We start from the raw sequence: 23849 nt of genomic DNA, 5'->3' as shown, positions 1-23849 counted from the left end.
ACCCTTTTTCTTTAAGATGAGTACGCATAGCATATCTTAAAGAAAGAGAAACCTTCATTAATTTACTGCACTTTTCGAGTTTCCCTGGGGGCTAGCAAAATTTTGTGAATTGTTTTGTTTTTGCTTTTGTTTTATGTGGGTCCGCAGTGAAAATTTATGAACTCAGGAAGCTGAAATTTCTTCTTCTTCAACTTGGTTTTCTTTTTTGGTGGCTCAGTGCACAAGTGTTTCCCAGAAGAGAGTAAACAAAAGTTTTAAAATTTTTTCAGTCCGTTTTTTTGTTGCTAGCTTGGCAGTAACTACTAAACATTTGCCAGTTCCTCATTTAATTTATTTTGTGGGCAGTAAATTTATTGCTCGAATGTGAGTCGTTGTCTTATCAAATAATTGCTGGGCAGCAAATGTTGCAACAATTAAGCGAATATCCCAAATTTTTCCACCTTTAGTGTAACAAAACATATTTGTTGTTTGCTACTCTTTTCGTGTGTTTTTTTACATTAACAGCGGTTCAAATCCATTTTTTATGCTTCGCCTGTTGCTTCCAGGTCCTTTTCGGACTTATCTTTATAGCCTCGTTTAGGCCAGCGAAAGAATTATGTCGCACAAATCTTTTTATTTGCCATGTCATAATTTTGTTGGTCCACCCCAATGCCCGGCCAAGCAGTGCCAAGCAAGCAGTGTGTCGTGGTGTGAAATATTCGCATGAAATATACAAAAAATTACTCACGAATTAGTGCGAAACTTGTCTAGTTGATAAGGCCGTGTGATATATAGGGGCGAGCTTTTCCTACCTGTGAGGGTCAGCTCCAGCACCAGCACCCCCCCACCCTTCCCAATGCGTGGACGCAAGCACCGGACAGCTGGCAGGGGCATAACATCGATCATTGTGTACGCGTGTGCTGCTCCGTGGAACCTGCAACCTGATGCCGTCGGCCAAGTTCACCGCAGCTTCGAAGAAACGATCGCAGGAAAGGGAGGGGGCAGGAAGCTGGGGAAGCACACACTTAAAAAAAATATATATATACATATAGTTGGATGATACGTATGCCAAGGTATTATGTATTGTGGGTTATCAAATGTTGGTTTATTTCGTAAGTAACCGTAGTAAAATATAAAGTGTATTGGTTCAATTTAATTTCATAAATTCAAATTTGATGGGGAACATAATCCCGAATAGCGTAGAAATTATTTGCAGATGATTTGTTATGTCCGAAAATGTTGTTACACTCAATAAATAAATTCAGTATAAAAATCATGGTCTTAATTTTGTTTTTATTCATCTGGAAAAATGATTAGGTTGTAAGTTGTAATTAATTCAGCCAATCATTTTGAATTTCTAAAAATAGTTGTCCAATCATAAAAATAATAACAATAACAAACCATTGATAAAGGCAATGAGCAATTTTTCAAAAATAGATTCATTCCTTTGTGTTTTTACCAAGCGGGGATTTGAAGAGAGCGAATTAAAATGGTGGACAACTTTTTGGGAGTGTATGGTGGTGCTTGCATTCCAGCCATCTTGTGGTCCAAGGTGTGTCACATCTCTTTTGTGTCGCACATTTGTCAGAAATTAATCATGTTCTTGTTGTCCCGCATGGCAGTGTGTGTTCCCGTGTGTGTGTGTGTCCATGATATATTGGTCGCCGGGAGAGGGAAAGAGATCCACGGAAAGGTTTGGGCTCGATCCGCTGTTGGGGATCGCTGGGGGAGGGGGATACGAGTGTACGAAATGCAATTAAATGCGATCGCAAACACACGACTTTGGTGGCGCAATTAATTTTCATTAAACAAAAAAGACGAAAAGACCCCATAGTCTAAACGGGTTTCGTCCTCTCAGCCCGAAACTGAAGAGTTGTGTGGTTTTTCGCTTTTAATCCAGAAAATTCAAAGGGTTTATTAGGTTTGTCCTTCCCACTGATTAATCCGCTTCATAAACTATTTCAGTACAGTAACGGGCATGCCAACTCGAACCCATAAGATCTTTATATACGCCATCCATTAGGATGTATTATTTCGTTATACTATGACTACATTATATTTAGTTACCAGCTTTGCATATCTGCAAGTTCATTTGACTGCACCGCAATTGATCGCTGGCCATGCGACATTAATTGATATTCTTATCGGCGATCGATGACGATTACGCTTTGTGCGATTACTTACTTACTCATTGCTTACATTGCATTGCGTTCGGTTCAATCCACTTTCAATTTGACAGCTGCGACAGACAGGTGACAACCCATAACTCACGATCAGCAGAGCAGGTCCGATCCGACTGGATCCCATACCAACCATCCCATCCTCGGGCTCCATGTCCGCTTCTTTATTTATGCAACCGTCTTACGCTGGCGTGGGGCTGGGTGGGGCGGTGGTGATGTGAGGTAGTGGCAGGGATTAATGCCAGACACGATTCATTGCGATGCCAAGTATTTTGGCTTCGATGGTCAATGGAACTTTGCGGCAAAAAAAGAGGATTCCCGAATTGAGTGAATGGTTGGATGGGGCGGGGGGATGGGCACGAGGGCCTTGGGGCTCCTTTTGCCATAATATAATTGATGATATTGTCTTTTAATTCGCTGGATCTGTCGTGTCTGGCATGGCGAATCAATTGACTCTCTGAACATATCGATGAATGTTATCTTACCGTGTTAAACAGATGTTTGATGACAATGGGGAGATTGGATATCTAGGATATGTCCATTTAACTTTTGTTTTTTATATTATAAAAAGAATTGTGTTATAAAAGCAAAGGTCAATTTTCGTGATACGGAAACTCATTTTAAATAATTTTTACTGCATGTTATATATAGTAAGGCTAACATAATACATACCCCTGTTTTTACTTATATACATGCATATATAAAAATACTAGTATCAAAAAAAAAAGGAAACCTAGTTTCATTATTTTTTTATTATTTATAAAGAGGCCATGCCAAGTTTTATATAGACGTCCACGTTCTCAATGATAAACGTGACTACGATGCTCGGATACATATTCCATTTTGATTTCGGTTACCTAATCTCCATTCTGCGCTTGGAAAAAGGTTTTCCACCTTTCCTTCTTGTCGGGCAAAACAAATTAGAGATTTGAACGAGTTATTTACGACCCGAAATGGTTGATCTATGACGGGAATTAGGGGTTCAGTTAGCCGCGCGATTGGGGATGATGTCTCAGAGGGGAAATGGAATGGGAAATAAAGGGATATGTGGATATGTTCGTACACGTTTATCGGGTATAGCAGCACTGTTTGTCTGAAGTTGGCCAGCTAGTTTTTGGTACCAAAATCACCGCATGGCCAAGAGTCGCCGGTCGTCATTTATCTTGTTTTGCCGTCTTCTTACGCTGCATCAAAAATTCAACTGCAAACCGGCCAAATAAATCAGTGCACTTGTCGCAATGGGCGGGAGAGAGAAGGACAGCTGGCGCGAGATAGAGACGGCGTGATGTGTCAAGTGTATTTTTGGACCTCGACAACTCTTTTGCTTTTTGGCATCTTGAGCATTTCTTTGGGAGATTTCCTTCTTCGCTGCTTAACAGGGCAATCCTTAGCGCCAAGATTTATGACATTTTATTTGGCAGCATCTTGGCGAAATCGTATCGAAATTTCAGCTTTTCTCTGGGCATCGGCCAGCTCTGCAGTGCATATTTTCAGCATGACCTCAGTCGAAATGAGCTGCGAACTGAAAATCTCTTGTGTCGGCACCAAAACGAAAACCTTCTCGTCCTTCTCCCCTTTTAATGACCATATTAATCGTGTGCCCACCTATGCGTAGCCGGGGAAAAGTGAAAGGAAAGGTTACCCAATAACGCGCAGTGTCTCCGAAAAACAATGATAACAGCTTGGGCAATGGTTATTACCATTGGTAAATGGCCGGTCCAAGGTCAGAGATTTCGACCATATTTCAACCTGCCAATTATTCGATGTTGTTCTATTTTGTTATCCTTGAACTAAGGCGGTGCCTCAACGGTTGCGCCTTGCACCTTTCTGTGACAATGGAATAACTGATCTGTCATGGTTATAATTTACACAATGGAAATAATAATTATGCATGCAGGACGACACTGGTTACGGAAAATTTCCGAGGAGTATCTCCTATTAACGGTAATGAAGGTTACGAAACTAATTCCCCTTCTCAATATTATCGGAGCATATCTGAAAATACGGACCTTTTGTACATATGAATATAGCTTATCTAGAGTTTGTCAGTATAACTGGAAAATTTTAGAGCTTTAGAGATTGTGGGGCAAAACAGACTTAAGAATGTGAAGAGTCAATTTATTTCAAGTTGCTATATTGTATACAACATTCTGTTAATCTACAGGATAAACCAAACCACGTTTTCCAATCATTTTAGCGTTCTGACATATTACCAATGCGCCCTGTCCAGGAAATTAAAATAGAGATATGCGACACGTTGTCTGATATGCCAAAGTTCTATATAAAAATATAATCCTTTTTATTTTCACTTTAAAGCTATCCACGCTCCGGGCCATTCGAAAAGTGATAAGAACCAAACGACAATTGGAAAAAAGGGAAAGTGCCGGATTAGAAACCATTATGTGGTGCCCACTCCCAGAAGCACCCACACATGGATACGGAAAGGTGCGTATTCTGGCGGAGAGAAGGTCTCGAGTGTGTGCGGTAGAACATCCATAAGTGTCATGTTCGGGTATCCTCATTCATCCTTGGCATGCACGCACGTTTTTTCGATCCGGCTCCTTTCTTTCCCTTTTCGGCAGACATGTTGTTGGTGCTTTTTGTTTTATTATGTGCACGAATTTCTATATACAACGTGTGAGTGTGTGCGAATGAAATAAATTCCGTAGCGCTAGAAGCAAAGATTTATTATCAAATTAAATTTCTGACAGAATTTATTGCTTTATCTCTCTCGCCAAACATAGTTCTTTTGCCTTTCGGCAGCCTCCACTTCCCACCACTGCGGTGGTGGGTGCACCGACCATGCCACCCAACAAACACCTTCACAACCACCCACTCAAATGAATCCGCTGGCAAATAAACCATCGAGGCAAACCCGGAATCCATCCGAGCCAAGTGGTGACCCCGACCTGAGCCTTCTGCTCTGGCTTCACCTTCGCAACACAATTTGCACTTTCCCCCACTTTGCACTCTGCTGCCTTATCCATTTCCCTTATATTTTGGGTGTTTTTGTTTATAAAATTTATAGAGAACAAATTTGGACAATATGCGCACATTATTTTCGCGTGTTTCTAGAACGTTTCTGGGTAAGAGAGCCTCATGCGAGTGGCACATTAAGTCTGATGCTGCAATACTTTCCCCACTCCATTAAAATGATGCATTGCCCCGGCCTTCCTACTTAAAAGCAATTAACGCAAAGGAGCACCTCTAAGATCTTTTTAATTTAATTAAAATTCACCTGCCCGAAATCTACATTGCAAAACTTACATTTACAAACCCTTTACAAAATTGTTTAACACTTATTTTGTTACAGTGTTATATATCTTAAAAATGAATTGATTAATTCTTTTATATCCCGTCACATTTTGTTTTTATTCAATTTTAAAAATATATATAAAAAACGTAAAAAGACCGCTGTTGTCTAATGTACGGCCTATTAGCAGCAAATTGATCGATTTTACTATTACACAAGAGCTGCTTATATTTATTAATTATATTTATTAAATAATTATATTTTCTATCACTATAGACACTTTGAATTTCGTACCTACGGACATGGCTAGATCGACTCGTATAAACGTCGAGTTTTCAAAAACTATCAAAGCTAAAAACTTTTTATTCAGTGTAAAAGATGGTTCTGAAATGTTTCTATGCCCACAAACCGTCCAAATTGTTCGTTTTAAAATATATTTCTGCCAATTTCTTTCGATATGCAACCAAAGCTCAAACAGCCAATTTCTAAGCCGACACTGTGTCCATTCGTACATTTTGATAGAGGTAAAACATTTCAAACGTCCGTTAAAAAAAAGAGAGGCTTAAATGCTTAACCCAGCAGCAGCCACATTTTTTGGCTGGATTGGAAACTAAGCTGTTCATTTGAATCGAGAATTCCGGGCATGTTTTGGTGCACCTATTGATTTATCTGGCCTGAGAACATATATTTTCCATTTACGTATGCGCCCCGGCCATGAATGAAACTTTTGCAATTTCAAATAATCGCCAGCGCCCAATAATGAGGCCGGAGAGTGCGAGTTTGTTGGCCAACACACGCACGCATGGCCAAATTGTGGGTGGGGCTGGGCGGTCCAAGTGGGGTGGCATTTGGGGGGTTTTTTTGGGATTCTGTTTGGACCACCGAGGAACGGCACCACCGCCAAAGTAACCACACCACAAGGAGGGAAAAGAAAAACTTTCTTATTGCCAAACTGCCAAAGTCAGAAGGCTGCCACTCCCACAGCTCCGCCGCATCCAATTTTCCACCCTGCATCTTGGCTCTCGACAAGGGGCCTTGAGGAGAAGGCGTGGAGGAAGCGAAGACGACGCGGCGATAGCATGAGGGATTACAGCGCGTGATTTATATGGGATTCCGAAGAAATATGGGCGAAATGTGTCGGCAATTTTTATTGGACATTTTAAAAAGGCGAGTAAGATGTTCCTCCTAATGTTGTTGCTGCTGGCTCCTGGGAATACGGAATATAAGGAACTGCGGCAAAGTGGCTGCTAGATAGAGGGAAAGTGGGGTGTGGGGGGTGGCCGCACACATTTTCCGCGGCAGCTGCTCCCTGAGAAATTTTCCCCACTTGATTTCGTGCGTAGTTAGTAAGGAAGTCGCGTTCATTCGCTCGCAGCTCTAACGAGCCCCAGCGAATATTTATGATCAGCCTGGGCTCACCGCCTCCGCACACAACCACTTCCCCTCATCAGCCGCCTCCCCTCATCTGCCTAACGCAACAGCAACATCAAGCTGAGGAAGTTGGTCCGGCCAGAAGTTTACCCAACAGCTTTTTTGAATTTGGCATTTTCAGCGGTTTTGCATTAATTTAAATTTCGAATGCAAATGAGCCAATTTCACTGAGTGCCGAGTAGTGCTGCAAATGCCTCTTGCAACCCTTCAAAAAACGCAGACAAATTGCAAGGAGCTTACCAGGATATATTTAATACATGGACACATCTCCCACTGATTTCAGAGAGTGTGAATTGTGACGCGACAAAATGATTTAGTTTCGCGTGACTTAATTTAATCGCGGCACCATGAGCCCGAATATTTTACAATATATGTATATTTGGCCGCCCTTGAAAATCTGCAACCCATGGCACGTTGTAATGGAAATTAATTAGGCAAGTTCTCCGTCTGTCGGCTCCTCTGACAATTGCCGCGATGACTGTGCAAATTGCCTTCTCTATATCATTTTTAATTTAGTGGGCGCCCCCTTCTTGGGACCCATTATATAATTTATATCTGCGATGTGTGAATTAACGAGCTACAGTCACTATGCGTTTATGGCTGCAAATGAACTAAAGACTGGAACTGGCTGATTGCTTTAAAGAGTATTCTTATTAGTAGTCCATTATGCAGTGAGTTGCGTTGATGCTTAGGACAACAGCCGTCAAGAAGTATGCTACTTTTTAATCCTGTTTGTATGTATGAATGTAAAATGTATTGCAAAATATTCGCCAAAAATAATTGTATCATTAATTATACCCGTTACTCGTAGAGTAAAAGGGTATACTAGATTCGTTGAAAAGTATGTAACAGGCAGAAGGAAGCGTTTCCGACCATATAAAGTATATATATTCTTGATCAGGATCAATAGCCGAGTCGATTTGGCCATGTCCGTCTGTCCGTCCGTCTGTCCGTCTGTCCGTCTGTCCGTCTGTCCGTCTGTCCGTCTGTCCGTCTGTCTGTCCGTATGAACGTCGAGATCTCAGGAACTACAAAAGCTAGAAAGTTGAGACTAAGCACACAGACTCCAGAGACATAGACGCAGCGCAAGTTTGTCGATTCATGTTGCCACGCCCACTCTAACGCCCACAAACCGCCCAAAACTGCGACGGCCACACTTTTGAAAAATGTTTTGATATTTTTTCATTTTTGTATTGGTATGGTAAATTTCTATCGATTTGCAATAAAACTTTTTGCCACGCCCACTCTAACGCCCACAAACCGCCCAAAACTGCCACGCCCACACTTCTGAAAAATGTTTTAATATTTTTTCATTTTTGTATTGGTCTTGAAAATTTCTATCGACTTGCAAAAAATCTTTTTGCCACGCCCACTCTTACGCCCACAAACCGCCCAAAGCTGCCACGCCCACACTTTTGAAAAATGTTTTGATATTTTTTCATTTTTGTATTAGTCTTGTAAATTTCTATCTTTTCGCGAAAAAACTTTTTGCCACGTCCACTCTAACGCCCACAAACCGCCAAAAACTGTCCTTCGCACTTACACTAGCTGAGTAACGGGTATCAGATAGTCGGGGAACTCGACTATAGCGTTCTCTCTTGTTTTTTTTAATTAGCTGAATTATGTATTCATACAATAATTATCTTTCTTACAGTACAAGTTATCAGCTTTCTTCGTGAAATATACTTCCTTTTGGTATTCCGCTTCTGACAAATTCACAAATTATTTGAATACTTGAGAGAACTTCAGCAAAACCCAAATAGTTACGCACAAGAAACCCTTCGCTGCTCCTAAATCAAGAAAACTTGGAGACCACAAGCCAAACTGCACTCGGAAAAGCTAAACTCAGCTGAGACTGGGCTGAGAAAGGAAAAACTATTGGCGTCATCGTGTTGTCGTTGGCGAGGCATCCATCTTCCTCGCGCCGGAAACTCCAGTGGAAAACTCAGCAGCAGTGAAAAACTTGGGTGCAGTACAATGAAAATCAGCCAAATAACTAACAGAGTACACGGAGAAAAGAATATCATTATTATTTGTCTGTGAACTAACCTTTGTAGTTTGACCCATTTATAAATAAAATGCTTTCTTAAATAGAATTCAATTTCATTGCCTTACAAAACGTTTTAAAGTTCCTGGCATAACCCTTTCATAGATCTTTCTATTAAGAGTGTACAACGAGTGTAAGCATAATCCTGATTTCGCCTTAAAATTGTAATATTAAAGAAATATTTCATATCGTTGCATTTGCGGCGTGTTTGCAGATTGAATGGAGCACTTCCTACATCCGGTTGCACTTTTTTGCGATTGCTGCACTTTCGTCCTGAGAGATGCAGCAGCTTCGGCTGCGTATAACTTGACTTACCAATCTTCTCCCTGTCTCGGTTACTTTGACTCACATGTGACCCGGCCAAGTTTACACCATTCCTTAACTTTGTGTGTGCAGTTTTTCTTTTTTCCCGCCCGGCCAGCAGTGGGGAAAAGCGCAGTTTGCCACCGAGATGGGATGGACGATATACAAAGGCCGAAGGATTCGCCTTGAAGGCTCTGACCGAACCGCAGACACTTTGTCTGGCTCCCGGCCATAAATCTAAAGCCTGGGTGCTGTCCCCTTCCTTCCCGTCGAATGTCCTGCTCCTTTTTCCGCTGCAGCTGGAGTGGAGGATATGGAAAATGAAATAATTTTTGAAACATCAAAGTGTTGCGAGTTTACAGCACACCAGCTGAGAGTAATGACTTTGTATCTCCTGTTGTTTTGGTAGCTCCGCTGTTTCATTCATCACCAGCTGCCGGGTGTTTAAGAATTAAAGCTGAGTCCTGGCGGAAGTGTATTAGCAGACGAAACGGAAACGTATTTACTGATCGCATATCTTTTTCTCCATTGGTCAACACCTTTACCCTTCGCCAGCTTCCAGCTCCAACTTCCAATGCCCCCGTGCGGCAGTTGGCGCCTGGCATCCTTCGCATCCTTCGTATCCTTCGCATCCTTGGCCCGGGGCCATGGACATGGCGCAGGATGCGCTCTTAATTTATGGCATCGAACTTTTATTGGGCAAATTTCGGTTCATCTCCATGCGTGTATTAAGACTAATGGCCGAAAGCTGCCGGAAGTTCTTCATTGACAAAGACAGTAACGGGGAATATTCCGAAGACAACATCTTTGGAATATTTACTTATCTCTAGTTGTGGGAATGTTCTGCAGAATAGCGACAACGTAGCCTATTTTTGGGCTACCGACGAAAATAAGCTCAAAGATCACATTCCAGTCTACAAAACAGCACACGTCTGTAATAATTATTAAATTATAATTTAATAATAACCCAATATACGGACTATTATTATACTTATGTACATATGTATGTTATATATTTTGCCGATTAAACCATTTATTATAAAAACATTTAGCCAAATTCGAAATACATTTTAAGTTTATGGTTTTAAAACGAATAAAACGAAAATAGTATAGCAGCTAACACTATTTAAGATCATATTTTAACAATTATGCAACCTCATAAAATTAGCGCATTTGTCATTGCAGTTTTCGAAAATTTTAAACGGAAATGAAGTTGCTCCAGCCCAGTGGATAAAAACTCGCCCAGTGACACGACTTCCTAAGTTCCTCGCTTTTTAAGAAATAAATTTTCCTTTGAACATAAAAAATAAAAACATGTATAAGTACATTTAAATAAGTTATAACGCAGACCTATCTGATACCCGTTACTCAGCTAGTGGAAGTGCGAAGGAGAGTCATCAACACCGACACTTTTAGATGGACATGGCCAAATCGACTTGGCTATTGATCCTGATCAAGAATATAGATACTTTATATGGTCGGAAACGCTTCCTTCTGCCAGTTACATACTTTTTAACGAATCTAATATACCCTTTTACTCTACGAGCAACGGGTATAATTATACATTAAATCCGCATTCTAAGGGAACATGTTTCAAAAATACATGAAATGGCATATTTTTTCCAGTGCTGGACCCCAAATGGAAAGAGAACAAAAGGTCGAGAGGATCGGTGCATATAGTGGCCGCTTGGTGTTGGCGTTGCAAGTGCGTTTATGGTTTGATGATTTACAGTCCCGCCCATAAATATTTGCACGGCCAGTGTGCACATTATTCGCGATTTATGCCATTTCGTGCATAACTCATGCCACAGCACATGTAAAATTTATGCAATTATTAATTTAACACTCCTGCAACACTGCCACTACCGCGTTCCTACCCACTGATCCCCACCCTTCTCACACATGTTATTTGAATCCGATTCCGTATATTCCGATATATTCTAAAGTGAGAAGTAAAGAGCGCAAATATTATGGAAAGTGCATTTGATAAAGGTAAATAGTTATTCATGCACGGGTTCTACAGTTTATAAACTTTGTTTATGTAAAGAACTATTCTGCTTAAAAACCAATTGACGTTGTACTTACTCAAAAACTACAAAAGCCAGATATACAAAATTATGAATTTTTAATACTAATAATAAATGTATAAATGTTATATCGTACCTGAACACACAGAAAGAAGTACTTCCCATCTCTGAGAGGAGCTACAGATTTGGTACACATCCACCCGCATTGGACCGCCATAATTTACACGACGAGCAAAAACACTCACGAAAAATAATAAATGTCCAATATGTTAGCCCGTCCTGGCAACGCATTTCGAAGCCAAAGGAAAGCAACACCCAACATACAACATACTGCCGGCACAGAATCGACACCAGTGACAGCAACAGCAACTAAAGCAAAAAGAACAGCAGTGCTCTCGGTCTGAAGACCTTGAATACGCTTTATTAGGGTAACTTAAAATTTAGAATCGGTTAAATTTGTTTTAAATTATAGTATGGAAACGATCATATTTTAAACTTTCACAAAAAACGGAAATATATATCCATCCTTTTTTTTTAGTTTTTAAATTGTTAGGATTTATTTTGTTTGATTATTTCAATCTTGCAAGCCTAAAGAAATGCCCTTCTAAAACTAAACCTTAAAATGCTAACTGTTTTCTTTGTAAGCAACTGCTTAAAATCATGGAGTTGTTGAAAGCCTCGTTTAGTGTGCGCCATAAACCATGTTTATTCGGCATGTGTAGGTCAAAGGTTGATAAGAACGAAGAAGAAGGGGGGAGGAGGAATGGGGGCGTGGCCGGATGCTGGGGCCACCTGCTAGGCTGGAGTGCATGGAGTGAAGTTCCATTGCGAACATGGGCCAGCATGTCGCTCCATTAATTTGCCATAAAACAGAAGTGGACTAAAATTTGTTTGCCGTTGTTATTGCCCCAGCAAAAAATTACAAATGGTCCAGTTCCAGGAGAGGTGGGGCTGCTCCACCTTGCTTGGAGTTGGTTGTGTACTAGTGGTGGGCCCAAAGCTAGGGTCTTCTTATTTATGGCGCAACCAATTTTGATGTTCTGTTAAATGTCCGCAATGACACATTGAGGACATTCCCTATTTGTACTTAAAGCATACATGACTTATAAGGACTTAAGATGTGGATCTGCTATTTATATCATTAAGAAGGTGCAGGGACATGAAAGTTGTGGCCTATATTAATCTTATATATAACAACAGCTTACTCCAGCAACTCATAACGTATATATTAAAATATTATATATATAAAATACTGATACGGATGTTGAATTTATAAGATAATTATACCTTGTCCCAATGCGCTTGATAATTATACCCCATCGTATGCGCGTTCTAACGTACAGCAAGTTCAGGCAAACACACCTTACAAATGTAAACGAGCTTATCAAAACAGCTGTACTCAAGTAGTGATAAGGATGATAACATTTGACCACAAATGCGAGTGGGCGTGGCGCCTATTTAATTCCTATCGCTGTCCGTGAGTCCTACGTCACACCAACTGATAACCACGAATTCAGAAGTCCACTAGTGTAAGGTTTAAAATATTTGAATCAGTTGCGAATCGGCTTCCCGAGCGTGTGGTTTTTGAGCTCTCAAATAATTTAATTAACACATAGAAATGGCCAAGGATAATCTGACAGCAGTGCTGCACGGCATTGAGGACCTGCGATTGGTAAGGACAAAATGTTCTTGCATCTAATATTTACTGACCATGTCTATTTGGTTAACAGGAGCAAGTTCCTATCCCAGAGATTGCCGATAACGGTAAGTAATAAATAAAAAAATTTGTATAAGTATCAACACAAAGTTCTGAAAGCAGTTAAAAATTATATACTTTTTGGTTTTTGACATTATATGGTACTTGCCCTATATATGTATATACGTATATAATCTTTCACTCGTACACTGTGTAGTTCAACCCCTTTTTTATATTACTTCTTATCACGTTGATAACCTACTGCCTCAAACCAACCTTCCCAAGGTTAAATGTACATGATTAAATCTATAACTGATATGAAATTTTGTCAGTTTGATAGTTGCAAAGTGACTGATCTTAGCGTTATCAACAATTAACTATATTTAGTCAATTATTTCGTATTTCATAGTTTTGGTTTTGTTTTCTCACGCTTAGAGGTTCTCCTGGCTATGGATAGTGTCGGCATTTGCGGCTCTGATGTACACTACCTTGCACACGGACGAATTGGCGACTTTGTGCTCACTAAGCCCATGATTATTGGCCACGAGTCCGCCGGAGTGGTGGCTAAGCTGGGCAAGAAGGTGACCACACTGAAGGTTGGCGACCGCGTGGCCATCGAGCCGGGAGTACCCTGCCGTACATGCGACCAGTGCAAGCTGGGCAAGTACAACCTGTGCCCCGGAATGGTCTTCTGTGCCACGCCCCCCTACGACGGCAACCTCACCCGCTACTACAAGCACGCGGCGGACTTCTGCTTCAAGCTGCCCGACCACGTCACCATGGAGGAGGGCGCCTTGCTCGAGCCTCTGTCCGTGGGCGTGCATGCTTGCAAGCGGGCGGAGGTCACCCTGGGCTCCAAAGTTCTCATCCTGGGAGCTGGACCCATCGGCCTGGTCACTCTGATGGTATGTTAGTTATAAAAGAAATAATTTTATTATCCATAAAGGGTAACTAAAAAGGATGCTAGGTCCATACAAAAACGCTTTGGATAGTGGCTTTAATTAAAAGGTTAACAAAGTATATTTTTCAAAGTTCTCTCCCCCAAAAAAGAACCCAAAATGTTGTCAAGATTAGTTATCTCAAAATATAGGGTAAATTCCGCTCGTAATATACCTATTATTTATTGAGAATAAAGACTCATTTTAAAAAGACTTTCAAGGTCGAGATCGTGGTATTCCAAGCTTATTACCAAAATCACATTTTATTTATATTTTTTTAGGTGTGCTTAATATTCTTTAGGTAAAAACCAAGTGTTTACATTTTTCTAATGCACATACCTTTTAAAAACTATTTTAAAATCGTGTTGAAAAAGGGATTTTTGAATAACTCAAATTGGTTTTATTCATTTTACCCTACAGGCTGCTCAAGCCATGGGAGCATCGGAGATCCTGATTACGGATCTAGTGCAGCAACGCCTCGACGTAGCTAAAGAACTAGGTGCAACTCACACGCTCCTCCTGAAGCGGGAACAGACCGCCGAGGAGACGGCGGTGCTCGTCCAAAAAACAATGGGCTGTCAGCCGGACAAGTCCATTGACTGCTGTGGAGCAGAGAGCAGTGCCCGCCTGGCCATCTTTGTAAGTAATCAAAAAGGCCCTGGTTAAAATAAAAAGCTATAGCGGCGATTCTTTTCAGGCAACTCGCTCTGGTGGTATTGTGGTGGTGGTGGGCATGGGAGCAGCTGAGGTCAAGTTGCCTCTTATCAATGCCCTGGCCCGGGAAGTGGACATCCGCGGCGTGTTCCGCTACTGCAATGAGTAAGTTTGAGCTTCCTAAAAGATATCAATTGATTACCCAAGATTTCTCTTAGCTATGCCGCCGCCCTGGCCTTTGTCGCCTCCGGAAAGGTGAATGTTAAGCGCCTGGTGACCCACCACTTCGACATCAAGGATACGGCAAAGGCGTTTGAAACGTCGCGAAAGGGACTGGGTGGCGCCATTAAGGTCATGATCCACGTGCAGCCCAGAGACACCAACAATCCTCGCAAATTCTAATCACTTGTATAAGCCGATAAAAATATAGTATATAGAACACAGTACACTACTCCTCGACTATCAATCGGCACCTTTCCAAATCTAAAGTTTCGAGTTTCGACACACAATCTATTCGAAAACCCAAATTTGTTGAGCTTCCAGTAGTGTATCAGTCGACCCCCTTCTTTTAGCAGCCAGATGGCCGGCATCCTTTTTGGCAGTATCGAGGCATGTCGCCGAACCACCCACTGCTTGGGTATCCTGCGGTCCTCCTGCCGCCCTCTTGTGGCTTATTCGTCTATTAAGCCACTGCACCACCGACGACGTCGATACACCAGTTCATCAAAGTCCGGGGAATCGGCTGAGAAGAAGGGCTCAGGTCGATTGAATCAGGAAGTGAGCCAAGCCAAAAAGCCAGATAAGAGTACAGTTGGATTGGAGATGGCAGCAGCGCCCCCCGATCCTCCGAAAGTTCCTGAAGAGCAAAGACCGGAGTTACCGTACGAGGTCAGGCCAGAGATCCTGCCCCTCCAAGATCAGCCAAACCGCTCCCAGCCTGCGCCTACAGAAGTCAAGCCCCCAAACCCACAAACTATTGTCTGCAGGTCAGATAACAGAGGTTCCTCGGGGTCTTCAAATAATTTTTTGGGATCCAATGATAAAATGGTAGGGAAGGTGGTTGAGTTTGCGCCTTCGGTTAGGACTACAGAAAAGAAAGGTGAGCAAAGTTGGGATGAAATTTTCTAGTTAAAAAAAATTCTTCCATACAGATTTTGGTCAGTCAATTTCAATTCATTCTACCAAGTCGAAAGATGAGCCCAAAGATAACTTATTTTAATCGAATCCGAGCTAAAAACGCTGGCAGCTTCTGTGTCTGATTTTATTGATAACCCTATTCAGAAAGACTTCTCTCTAATTAAAGCGGAGCTTAAATCTACCGACTCGACCTCAAAAGAATCTAAAGCAGAAATAAGTTTGCCAGGATTATCCAAGTCGATTACCGATACGCCTCTAAAAACCTCTCCAAACACTCATGAATCAAAAAATTTAATCACAGCCAATGACAGTTCTAAACCTCAAATTAGCAATACTACATCTTTGAATCCAAATCCGGACAATTCCAAGCCAAATTCATCTTCCAAGACTAATCCACATGAAAACTTGAATCTTAAAGTTATATCCAGCACATTACAAAAGACTACTACTAAAAATATTAAAGACTTAGAAGAAAGCTCTACTATAAAAACCAGAGAGACAACATCTTCGCAAGAAAGTGAGAGTTCCAGCTTTAACATGCCTAGGGAAGGTAAGATATCGGGTATTAAAGTCAATTCGAAGACACTCGTCGACAGAAGTATGGAGTTTAGTAAAATGCTAGATAAAGCTCATGAAAAGAGATTCTACAATGTGGACACACACAACGAGAACCAAGAAAATCGGGATAGGATCCATAAATGGGTGGAACATTTTAAATCGGTTAGTAAAAAGGCAGCATGTGCCTCCGAAACCAAAAGCACAGCGAAAAGTCCGACCCCTATAGAGTATAAAATTGAAAAGCCTTATTTCATTGAAACGTTGGTAAAAAAAGAAAATTGTTGGGTTCCCAAAGATAAGACATTGTCAAATAATATTTCCCATTCGGATGGTCAGAACTCTACTTCAACAAATACCTCTAAGATTGTCTCTCAACTGGAATTGCCATTAAAAATTGTGGCCAAGCACGAAGCACCAACTGAGTTTAGACAAAAGTTTAAGCCTATCCCATCGTCTGAACTACAGTCGAATAAGAACAACATGTTAGATTCCAAAACTGAAGCAACTAAGCACACAGAATTTATTTTTAATCAGCCACTATCAAATAAAAGTTTACAGTCTCCGCCAGTCGATTCCGTGAAACAAAATGCATTTATAGCCGTTGACAACGGTAAAATAGTTAGAATTGGTCATAACGAAACGAAGAGGAACCAGTCCACAGAGGAAATAGTGGCCTTGTTTAAGGACGACTACGATGGTGAGCCAAACAAAAACGAGGAAGGCAAAGTCAATGAACTATTTGAGACACTTGAAAAATTTAACAATAATCCAGGATCTTGGTGGACACTGCCAGAACTGTCTGCAGCAACTAAAAGCAGTCAAACGGAAGTTCTAGCAATGCTCTCATTGACATCGGATAAAAAAGGAGGACAAATCGGAATAAATAAAAAAGGCCGCCTTAATACCACTGACTCTGGTAATAAATCTGAAGATCACTTTACCAAACTTGGCGACTTGGACTCAACCATCCGAGAAGAGGAAGAGGAAAAAGATCAGGGAAAAAAAGACAACCCCAACGAAGACTACTTTGTAAAACTTAGTAACTTAGACTCGACTATCCGAGAAGACAAAAGTGTCAAGCTGAACAAGAATGTGGAGCATGCAGAGAGTGAAAAGAATGCCGAAAAACATGTAGAACTGAAAAGCTTTGATCTAGCACAGAAGGTTTCGTCGTTCATGAAGTCTGCCGAGAAGGGTGTGATTAAAGACAATGCTACACAAAAATCGCGAAGACTTGAGAAAGGAGAGTCAAGGAGCAGTAGTAGCAAAGTTACAACTACATCGGAGCTAACACCTAGCGATCTTTACGATCCAGTGTCTCCAGAAATTTCCTCGCCATCCCCTTTAGAAACAGGCAAAACTGAACTTAAGGAAGATGCTGAAGAATCCACTCCTAGCCTAGAGGCTCCAGAGGTGAAGCCTAAAAAGGAGGAGACCAAAGTCAAGGCACCTACCTCAATGGATGAGACCACAACCAAGGCTGACCAAAAGCCTCCGGTGGAAGTAAATCTGCCAAAGAAAGAAAAGCCCCAGTTGGATGATGGGGAGTTAGCCCTGAAGCTCCGGGACAAAGCTACGGGTGAGCAGCCAGTACTCCAGACTGCAGTACCACTGAAACCACAAGTGGAAAAGAGCTTCATTCAACACCTGTTTGACAAGATCTTGGGCAGAGGAAAGAACGACGAAGGCAAACGGCGAATGTCTTCCTTTACTGGTCAACGTCACATGAGCACATTTTCAATGAATACTTTGCCTTATGGTATTGCCCCAGGGCCTCAGAATCGGGATAGAGTGCTCGTCAATAGGAAGTTAGATCTGTTCGCTAAGAATGATGACACTGAGATAAAGGGCGGCTCGCCGGAGTGCTCGTCACCCAAAAAGTCACCGCGTGAGCTACTCCGGGAAAAGCAGCAGACCAGGAAGATCAAGATCCTTGGTGGTTCCAAGGAGTGTGCCAAGAAGATGAAACGGCTGAAAGAGCTAGAAAAGGACATCGACGACGACGACTGCGGCAGGCGATGCTTTTCCAACAGTCTATCGCCCTTTTTACGTCAGCTCTGGGTAAGATTGGGTTCACTGAACCAAAAACGCTTTACGTCAGACTGTAGCCTATAGATAAGGGCTAGTATCTTCATACTAGCTAATGGGCTCTTGAATGTTGTTTTTTCTCACCCAAATAATGATATTTTACCTTTACTATAACTCGGAATATTATCGACCATTTTTAATTGTCGCAGGAATCATTTTTCGATAAAGATGTCAAGTTCAAGAATCGTAAAAAAAAGTACCTTTATTAGTGATAGATTTCAATTAACCCACTCTTTGGCTACATTTTGGGGGCAAATAGAACGGAAATATACTATTATCAGAGACCTTTTTGAATGTCATATCGAGGTGACGGACTGTAGTATATAGATTAGCTTCATTTCACACGAGAACGAGGGAATTATTCAGAGTCAATTAAAATTTTATACCACCCCGGGGTCTGATAAGGTGTCGCAAATCAGCGTCGGTTCAACTTTGAAAGTCTGGCGACTACACAATAAATAAAACTCTGGGAGGCAATCTAGGTTGTTTGTAGGTCAAGACTGTATGCTTTAACCAATGGGGACACAGTTCTCTATAATTTCAGATGCGGCAAACGCCTCGAACAAAACTAAATAATCTTCTCATCTACCCGACAACACGAGACCAGAGATGTTAATATGACTAAAATTGGATACTAGGCTGATTGAATAATGCCTGAACGCATATGTCCAAAAAGGATCGAACTGATGACATTCTGGAACCCAAAAAAGTGTATTTCTAGGGAGCTTACGATTTGGCTTACGAACTATTTTCATCCGCAATAAAATTTTAATTATAGAGCTTTAAAAAAGGGTTTTTTTTCTTTTTTAATAGATCCAGGTCACAAATTAATTAATCTTGTCTCTAAATGTACTTACAAGAAACTTTTGCTTAGTTCCGACATATATTTATGCTTATGTGTATAAAAGTATATTCAAAATCCTCGATAACCAAAGATTTTAAGTAAATGAATGAGATGTAAGCATTTTTTTGTGCAGAGCGCTACTGGGGACTTAATTACGCAAATTACATCGGTATATAGGCCCTTGTTGGGCCGAGGGAGAGACATCGATGTTCAGGCACCAGGTTGCCAGCGTAAGCTCCTCGTATTCGGGTCGTGGGATCTTGGTAAGCCTCTCAACTCTCCAACAGAACGAGAATAAATATTAGATTCCTACCGTTTGTCAGTCATCGGTCGTCACTGCCCCACAAGCTAAGCTGTACCTTGATCGTAAAACGATCGGAGCTTCATGCTTTATCTTAACATTCTAGTTTTTATAGTTCCTGAGATCGAGGCGTTCATACGGACAGGCGGCTATTGATCGTTATCAAGAAAATATATACTTTTTATGGTCGGAAACGCTTCCTTCTGTCTGTTACATAGTTTTCGACGAATCTAGGACACCATATTACTTCACGACGGGTATAATAAAAAAATCTCTCTCTAATCATGGGCCTGTATAAACGCAAACATGTCTCCATCAGTTAGTTTTACCCGTTACTCGTAGAGTAAAAGGGTATACTAGATTCGTTGAAAAGTATGTAACAGGCAGAAGGAAGCGTTTTCGACCATATAAAGTATATATATTCTTGATCAGGATCAATAGCGGAGTCGATTTGGCCATGTCCGTCTGTCCGTCCGCCTGTCCGTCTGTCCGTCCGTCTGTCCGTCTGTCTGTCCGTCTGTCTGTCCGTATGAACGTCGAGATCTCAGGAACTACAAAAGCTAGAAAGTTGAGATTAGGCATACAGACTCCAGGGACATAGACGCAGCGCAAGTTTGTCGAATCATGTTGCCACGCCCACTCTAACGCCCACAAACCGCCCAAAACTGCGACGCCCACATTTTTGAAAAATGTTTTAATATTTTTTCATTTTTGTATTGGTCTTGTAAATTTCTATCGATTTGCAAAAAAACTTTTTGCCACGCCCACTCTAACGCCCACAAACCGCCCAAAACTGCCACGCCCACACTTTTGAAAAATGTTTTAATATTTTTTCATTTTTGTATTGGTCTTGAAAATCTCTATCGATTTGCAAAAAAACTTTTTGCCACGCCCACTCTAACGCCCACAAACCGCCCAAAACTGCCACGCCCACACTTTTGAAAAATGTCTTGATATTTTTTCATTTTTGTATTAGTCTTGTAAATTTGTATCTAGTGTTGAAGACTCTCCTTTGCACTTCCACTAGCTGAGTAACGGGTATCAGATAGTCGGGGAACTCGACTATAGCGTTCTCTCTTGTTCAGTACTGAGTACGCTATCAATTGCGATAGCCCTGCTAAGCGAACTTAAATTTCGAAGTCCATTATCCAACCCAGTGATAATACAAAGGCTCTAGTTTTTTGCCACGCCCACTGTAACGCCCACAAACCGCCCAAAGCTGCCACGCCCACACTTTTGAAAAATGTTTTGATATTTTTTCATTTTTGTATAAGTCTTGTAAATTTCTATCTATTTGACAAAATCTTTTTGCCACGCCCAGTCTTACGCCCACAAACCGCCCAAAACTGCCACGCCCACACTTTTGAAAAATGTTTTTTGATATTTTTTCATTTTTGTATTAGTCTTGTAAATTTCTATCAATTTGCCAAAAAACTTTTCCCCACAAACCGCCAAAAACTGTCAGTGTTGAAGACTTTCCTTCGCACTTCCACTAGCTGAGTAACGGGTATCAGATAGTCGGGGAACTCGACTATAGCGTTCTCTCTTGCTTGGAGTTTAATTTGCTGCACTGCCCTTGTAAGTTTAGCGGACTCCGTCTTTTAGTTTGGCTTACACGTCAGAGACTTATTGTCAATGTGAAATGCTGGATACGATCCTTTCCAATCCACCAACGACGATGATCGCGTGTAAGTCCTTATTAGTTTCAGCAACGCAAGAATCACTAGCACTATATGCTGTCTAAGATCTCGTCCTTGTAGTTTATTACTTCCATGGTGGTGGTGGCGGCTTCGGACTCCTTGTTGCCCATATTGGAACTACTTCTATGACGAGGTGTATTATTCTAGTCCAGGATTCTTGAGTCCCAAAATTTCATTCAGGATCGGAGCAAAGATGTCCTATCTGAACTAAAAATCTTCCATTTGTCTTGGACATGAAAAATCTAATTTCTTAGACTGTCTTTTCACGAGACTATCCCCTCCCGACCCGTCCTCTTCCGAGACTGTGTTGTCGTAAATTGGGCTGAAGTCTTTTATACTGGACTAGATCTTCTTCTTTATGTCTACTCACATATTAATTATTTGCCGAACTGCATTTTCTTAGTTGCATTCAGTCTGACTCAACGAGATAGGAATACCCCTCCCTCTGCTTTAGGTTCTTGCTGTTTTATGTAAGAATCTTGAACGTCTTATGATCTTTAAAAGAGGATATACGTAACATCTACTCTAAAACTAAAACAAAGAGGAAACCATTTCAAATTTTTGGCATATAGTGAGGGCATGATCGTTTTGGCCGTTTTGGAATCAAACGTGAGCGTCTTAGAATTTCGAGTTCTCAACTGTCATACGGACCTCTGACCGATGGACGGACAGGTATAACCTCTAAATCTTCTAGTAACGGGTAAATTAAAAAATTTACCATATGGTTTAATAAAGTATATATTGCATTACACTTCGATTTAAGTAAACGGTATATCTGTGTCATTAAGGATTGTCAGTAATCAACTAAGTTCTTTTGGATCTAAACTCTTAGATCGGTGGCATTCAATTTCTTATAGACTTATAGAAATTTTTTTAATTTGTTATCTGAGATAATAATGTCAGTGAAACTTGTATAATTTTAGAAATGGGGTACATCTTGGATTCAGTTTAGGCCCTGATTCCACAGACGAATCAACAATTATTCTCCAGTTGGGGTTTTTCAAAATTCGTTGTAAAATTTTTGGTACAAAATTTCCAACTTTTTCTTGAAATGTTTAAGAGAACCGCCTTCATTTTAAGTCGGTGCTTACGGCCCACTATAATACGGCCGCACCACATCAATGTCCTTGCAAAGTTAAAGGAAGGTATGAAGTAAAGTCTTATTCCTGTCTACAATGTTATTAATACTACTTCGCTGCCGCAGACGTTACTAGTCCCGATGAAGTTCCAAATCAGTGGCAAAAAAGACTTGTCGACGGCTCTACTCACATTCAGGAACACATTAGTTTTGCGTTCGTTAACCCAATGCAACGAAAGTTCTTGCAAGACCTAGAGCAGCAGCAGGCTCTTAAAATCAAGAAAGAGAATCAGAATGAACTTGAAAAAATGAAAAATGATTGCCGGAGGATGGCGTTAGAAATCACCATGGCTGCAAAAGGTGGCGACATTAAAAAAGCCTGCAAGAAACTGGCTCAAAAAGAAAAGTGCAAAAAGAAAGAACTGAAAAAGAAATGCAAGGACCTGGCTCAAAAAGAAAAGTGCAAGAAAAAAAATCCTTGCAAAAAGAAAGACCCTTGCAAAAAGAAAGACCCTTGCAAAAAGAAAGACCCTTGCAAAAAGAAAGATCCCTGCAAAAAGAAAGATCCCTGCAAAAAGAAAGATCCCTGCAAAAAGAAAGACCCCTGCAAGAAGAAAGACCCCTGCAAGAAAAAGGACGGCGATTTAAAAAAGAAGTGCAAGAAATTGGCCGACAAGGAAAAGTGCAAAAAACTGGCCAAGAAAGAAAAGGCGAAAAAGTTGCAGAAAAAGTGTAAGAAAATGGCGCAGAAGGAAAAATGCAAGAAGCTGGCCAAAAAAGACAAATGCAAGAAAAAGTAATAAACTAAAGTTTACGCGGAATATTCAATAAAATACCCATTTTAAATTAATCTATCACTGTACCTACTGCTTTATTTATTAACCTAAAATTAGAATTTTTCATTTGCTCTATTTTTGAATAATTATAACAAAGAATATTTCATGTGAACCCAACTTTTTGCGTATTGAGGGCATAGCAATCTTCTTAATCAAACGTGGTCAGCGCAGGCGTCACTAGAACCTGAATGCTTGATACTTCTTATGTACATACATACACTGACGAGCAAAACTGTAACACGAGTTGCATATTCTAAATTCAACGGAAGGTATCTTCTCTCCTATTTTATGTACGATAATAACTTTAGTCTTGTTTTGTTGCTACGATATTTAACAGTATTTAAACAGTTTACAACAAAATTTTGGAGCCATGTAAAATCCCCACTGGCAAAATATGCAGTTCCTCCAAGAGGAATAATGGAGCTGTGGGGAAGAACAAAGGACGTCTGGTACGCTGTTCCTCCTGAAATGGTGCTACGCTATACCCAAACTATGCCAAATCGCATAACGAAGCTAAAAAAATCAAATGGGCTGTGGACTCATTATTAAAATAATCGCAAATAAAATTTTCGTTTAATATATAACCCCAGTGCATAACTGTAACAATTAACTTTTTTTACATTTTGCTTCGGCATATTTATTCCAAGTGTTCAAATCGCTTCATATTTTCACAAGCGATAGTCAAATATAGTAGCAACAAAACAAGACGAAAACAAGAGAGAACGCTATAGTCGAGTTCCCCGACTATCTGATACCCGTTACTCAGCTAGTGTAAGTGCGAAGGACAGTTTTTGGCGGT

The 23849-nt window shown here is 40.8% G+C and overlaps 3 protein-coding genes across 3 annotated transcripts; all 3 read left to right on the top strand.

Moving 5' to 3' along the window:
- The first annotated feature begins 12754 nt into the window (after positions 1-12754).
- Positions 12755-14954, top strand: LOC6540177 (sorbitol dehydrogenase). Its single transcript, XM_039375639.1, has 6 exons — positions 12755-12892; positions 12951-12984; positions 13352-13821; positions 14275-14493; positions 14552-14673; positions 14727-14954. The coding sequence occupies exons 1-6, from the start codon at positions 12839-12841 to the stop codon at positions 14908-14910; spliced, it is 1083 nt and encodes a 360-aa protein (XP_039231573.1). The 5' UTR covers positions 12755-12838; the 3' UTR covers positions 14911-14954.
- Positions 14955-19081, top strand: LOC120321773. Its single transcript, XM_043207115.1, is given in 4 exon segments — positions 14955-15607; positions 15660-15716; positions 15719-18264; positions 18820-19081. Coding segments are annotated over 4 exon segments (3171 nt in total). The 5' UTR covers positions 14955-15087; the 3' UTR covers positions 18868-19081.
- Positions 19082-22043: 2962 nt separating this feature from the next.
- LOC6536111 (sperm-specific protein Don juan) lies at positions 22044-23064 on the top strand. Its single transcript, XM_002096683.4, has 2 exons — positions 22044-22281; positions 22341-23064. The coding sequence occupies exons 1-2, from the start codon at positions 22188-22190 to the stop codon at positions 23012-23014; spliced, it is 768 nt and encodes a 255-aa protein (XP_002096719.1). The 5' UTR covers positions 22044-22187; the 3' UTR covers positions 23015-23064.
- Positions 23065-23849: the final 785 nt, after the last annotated feature.

The sequence above is a fragment of the Drosophila yakuba genome, chromosome 3R (assembly GCF_016746365.2).
Source record: "Drosophila yakuba strain Tai18E2 chromosome 3R, Prin_Dyak_Tai18E2_2.1, whole genome shotgun sequence".
Classification (NCBI taxonomy): domain Eukaryota; kingdom Metazoa; phylum Arthropoda; class Insecta; order Diptera; family Drosophilidae; genus Drosophila; species Drosophila yakuba.
Note: the sequence above shows the minus strand (reverse complement) of the source record. Positions and strands in the feature narration are given on the sequence as shown.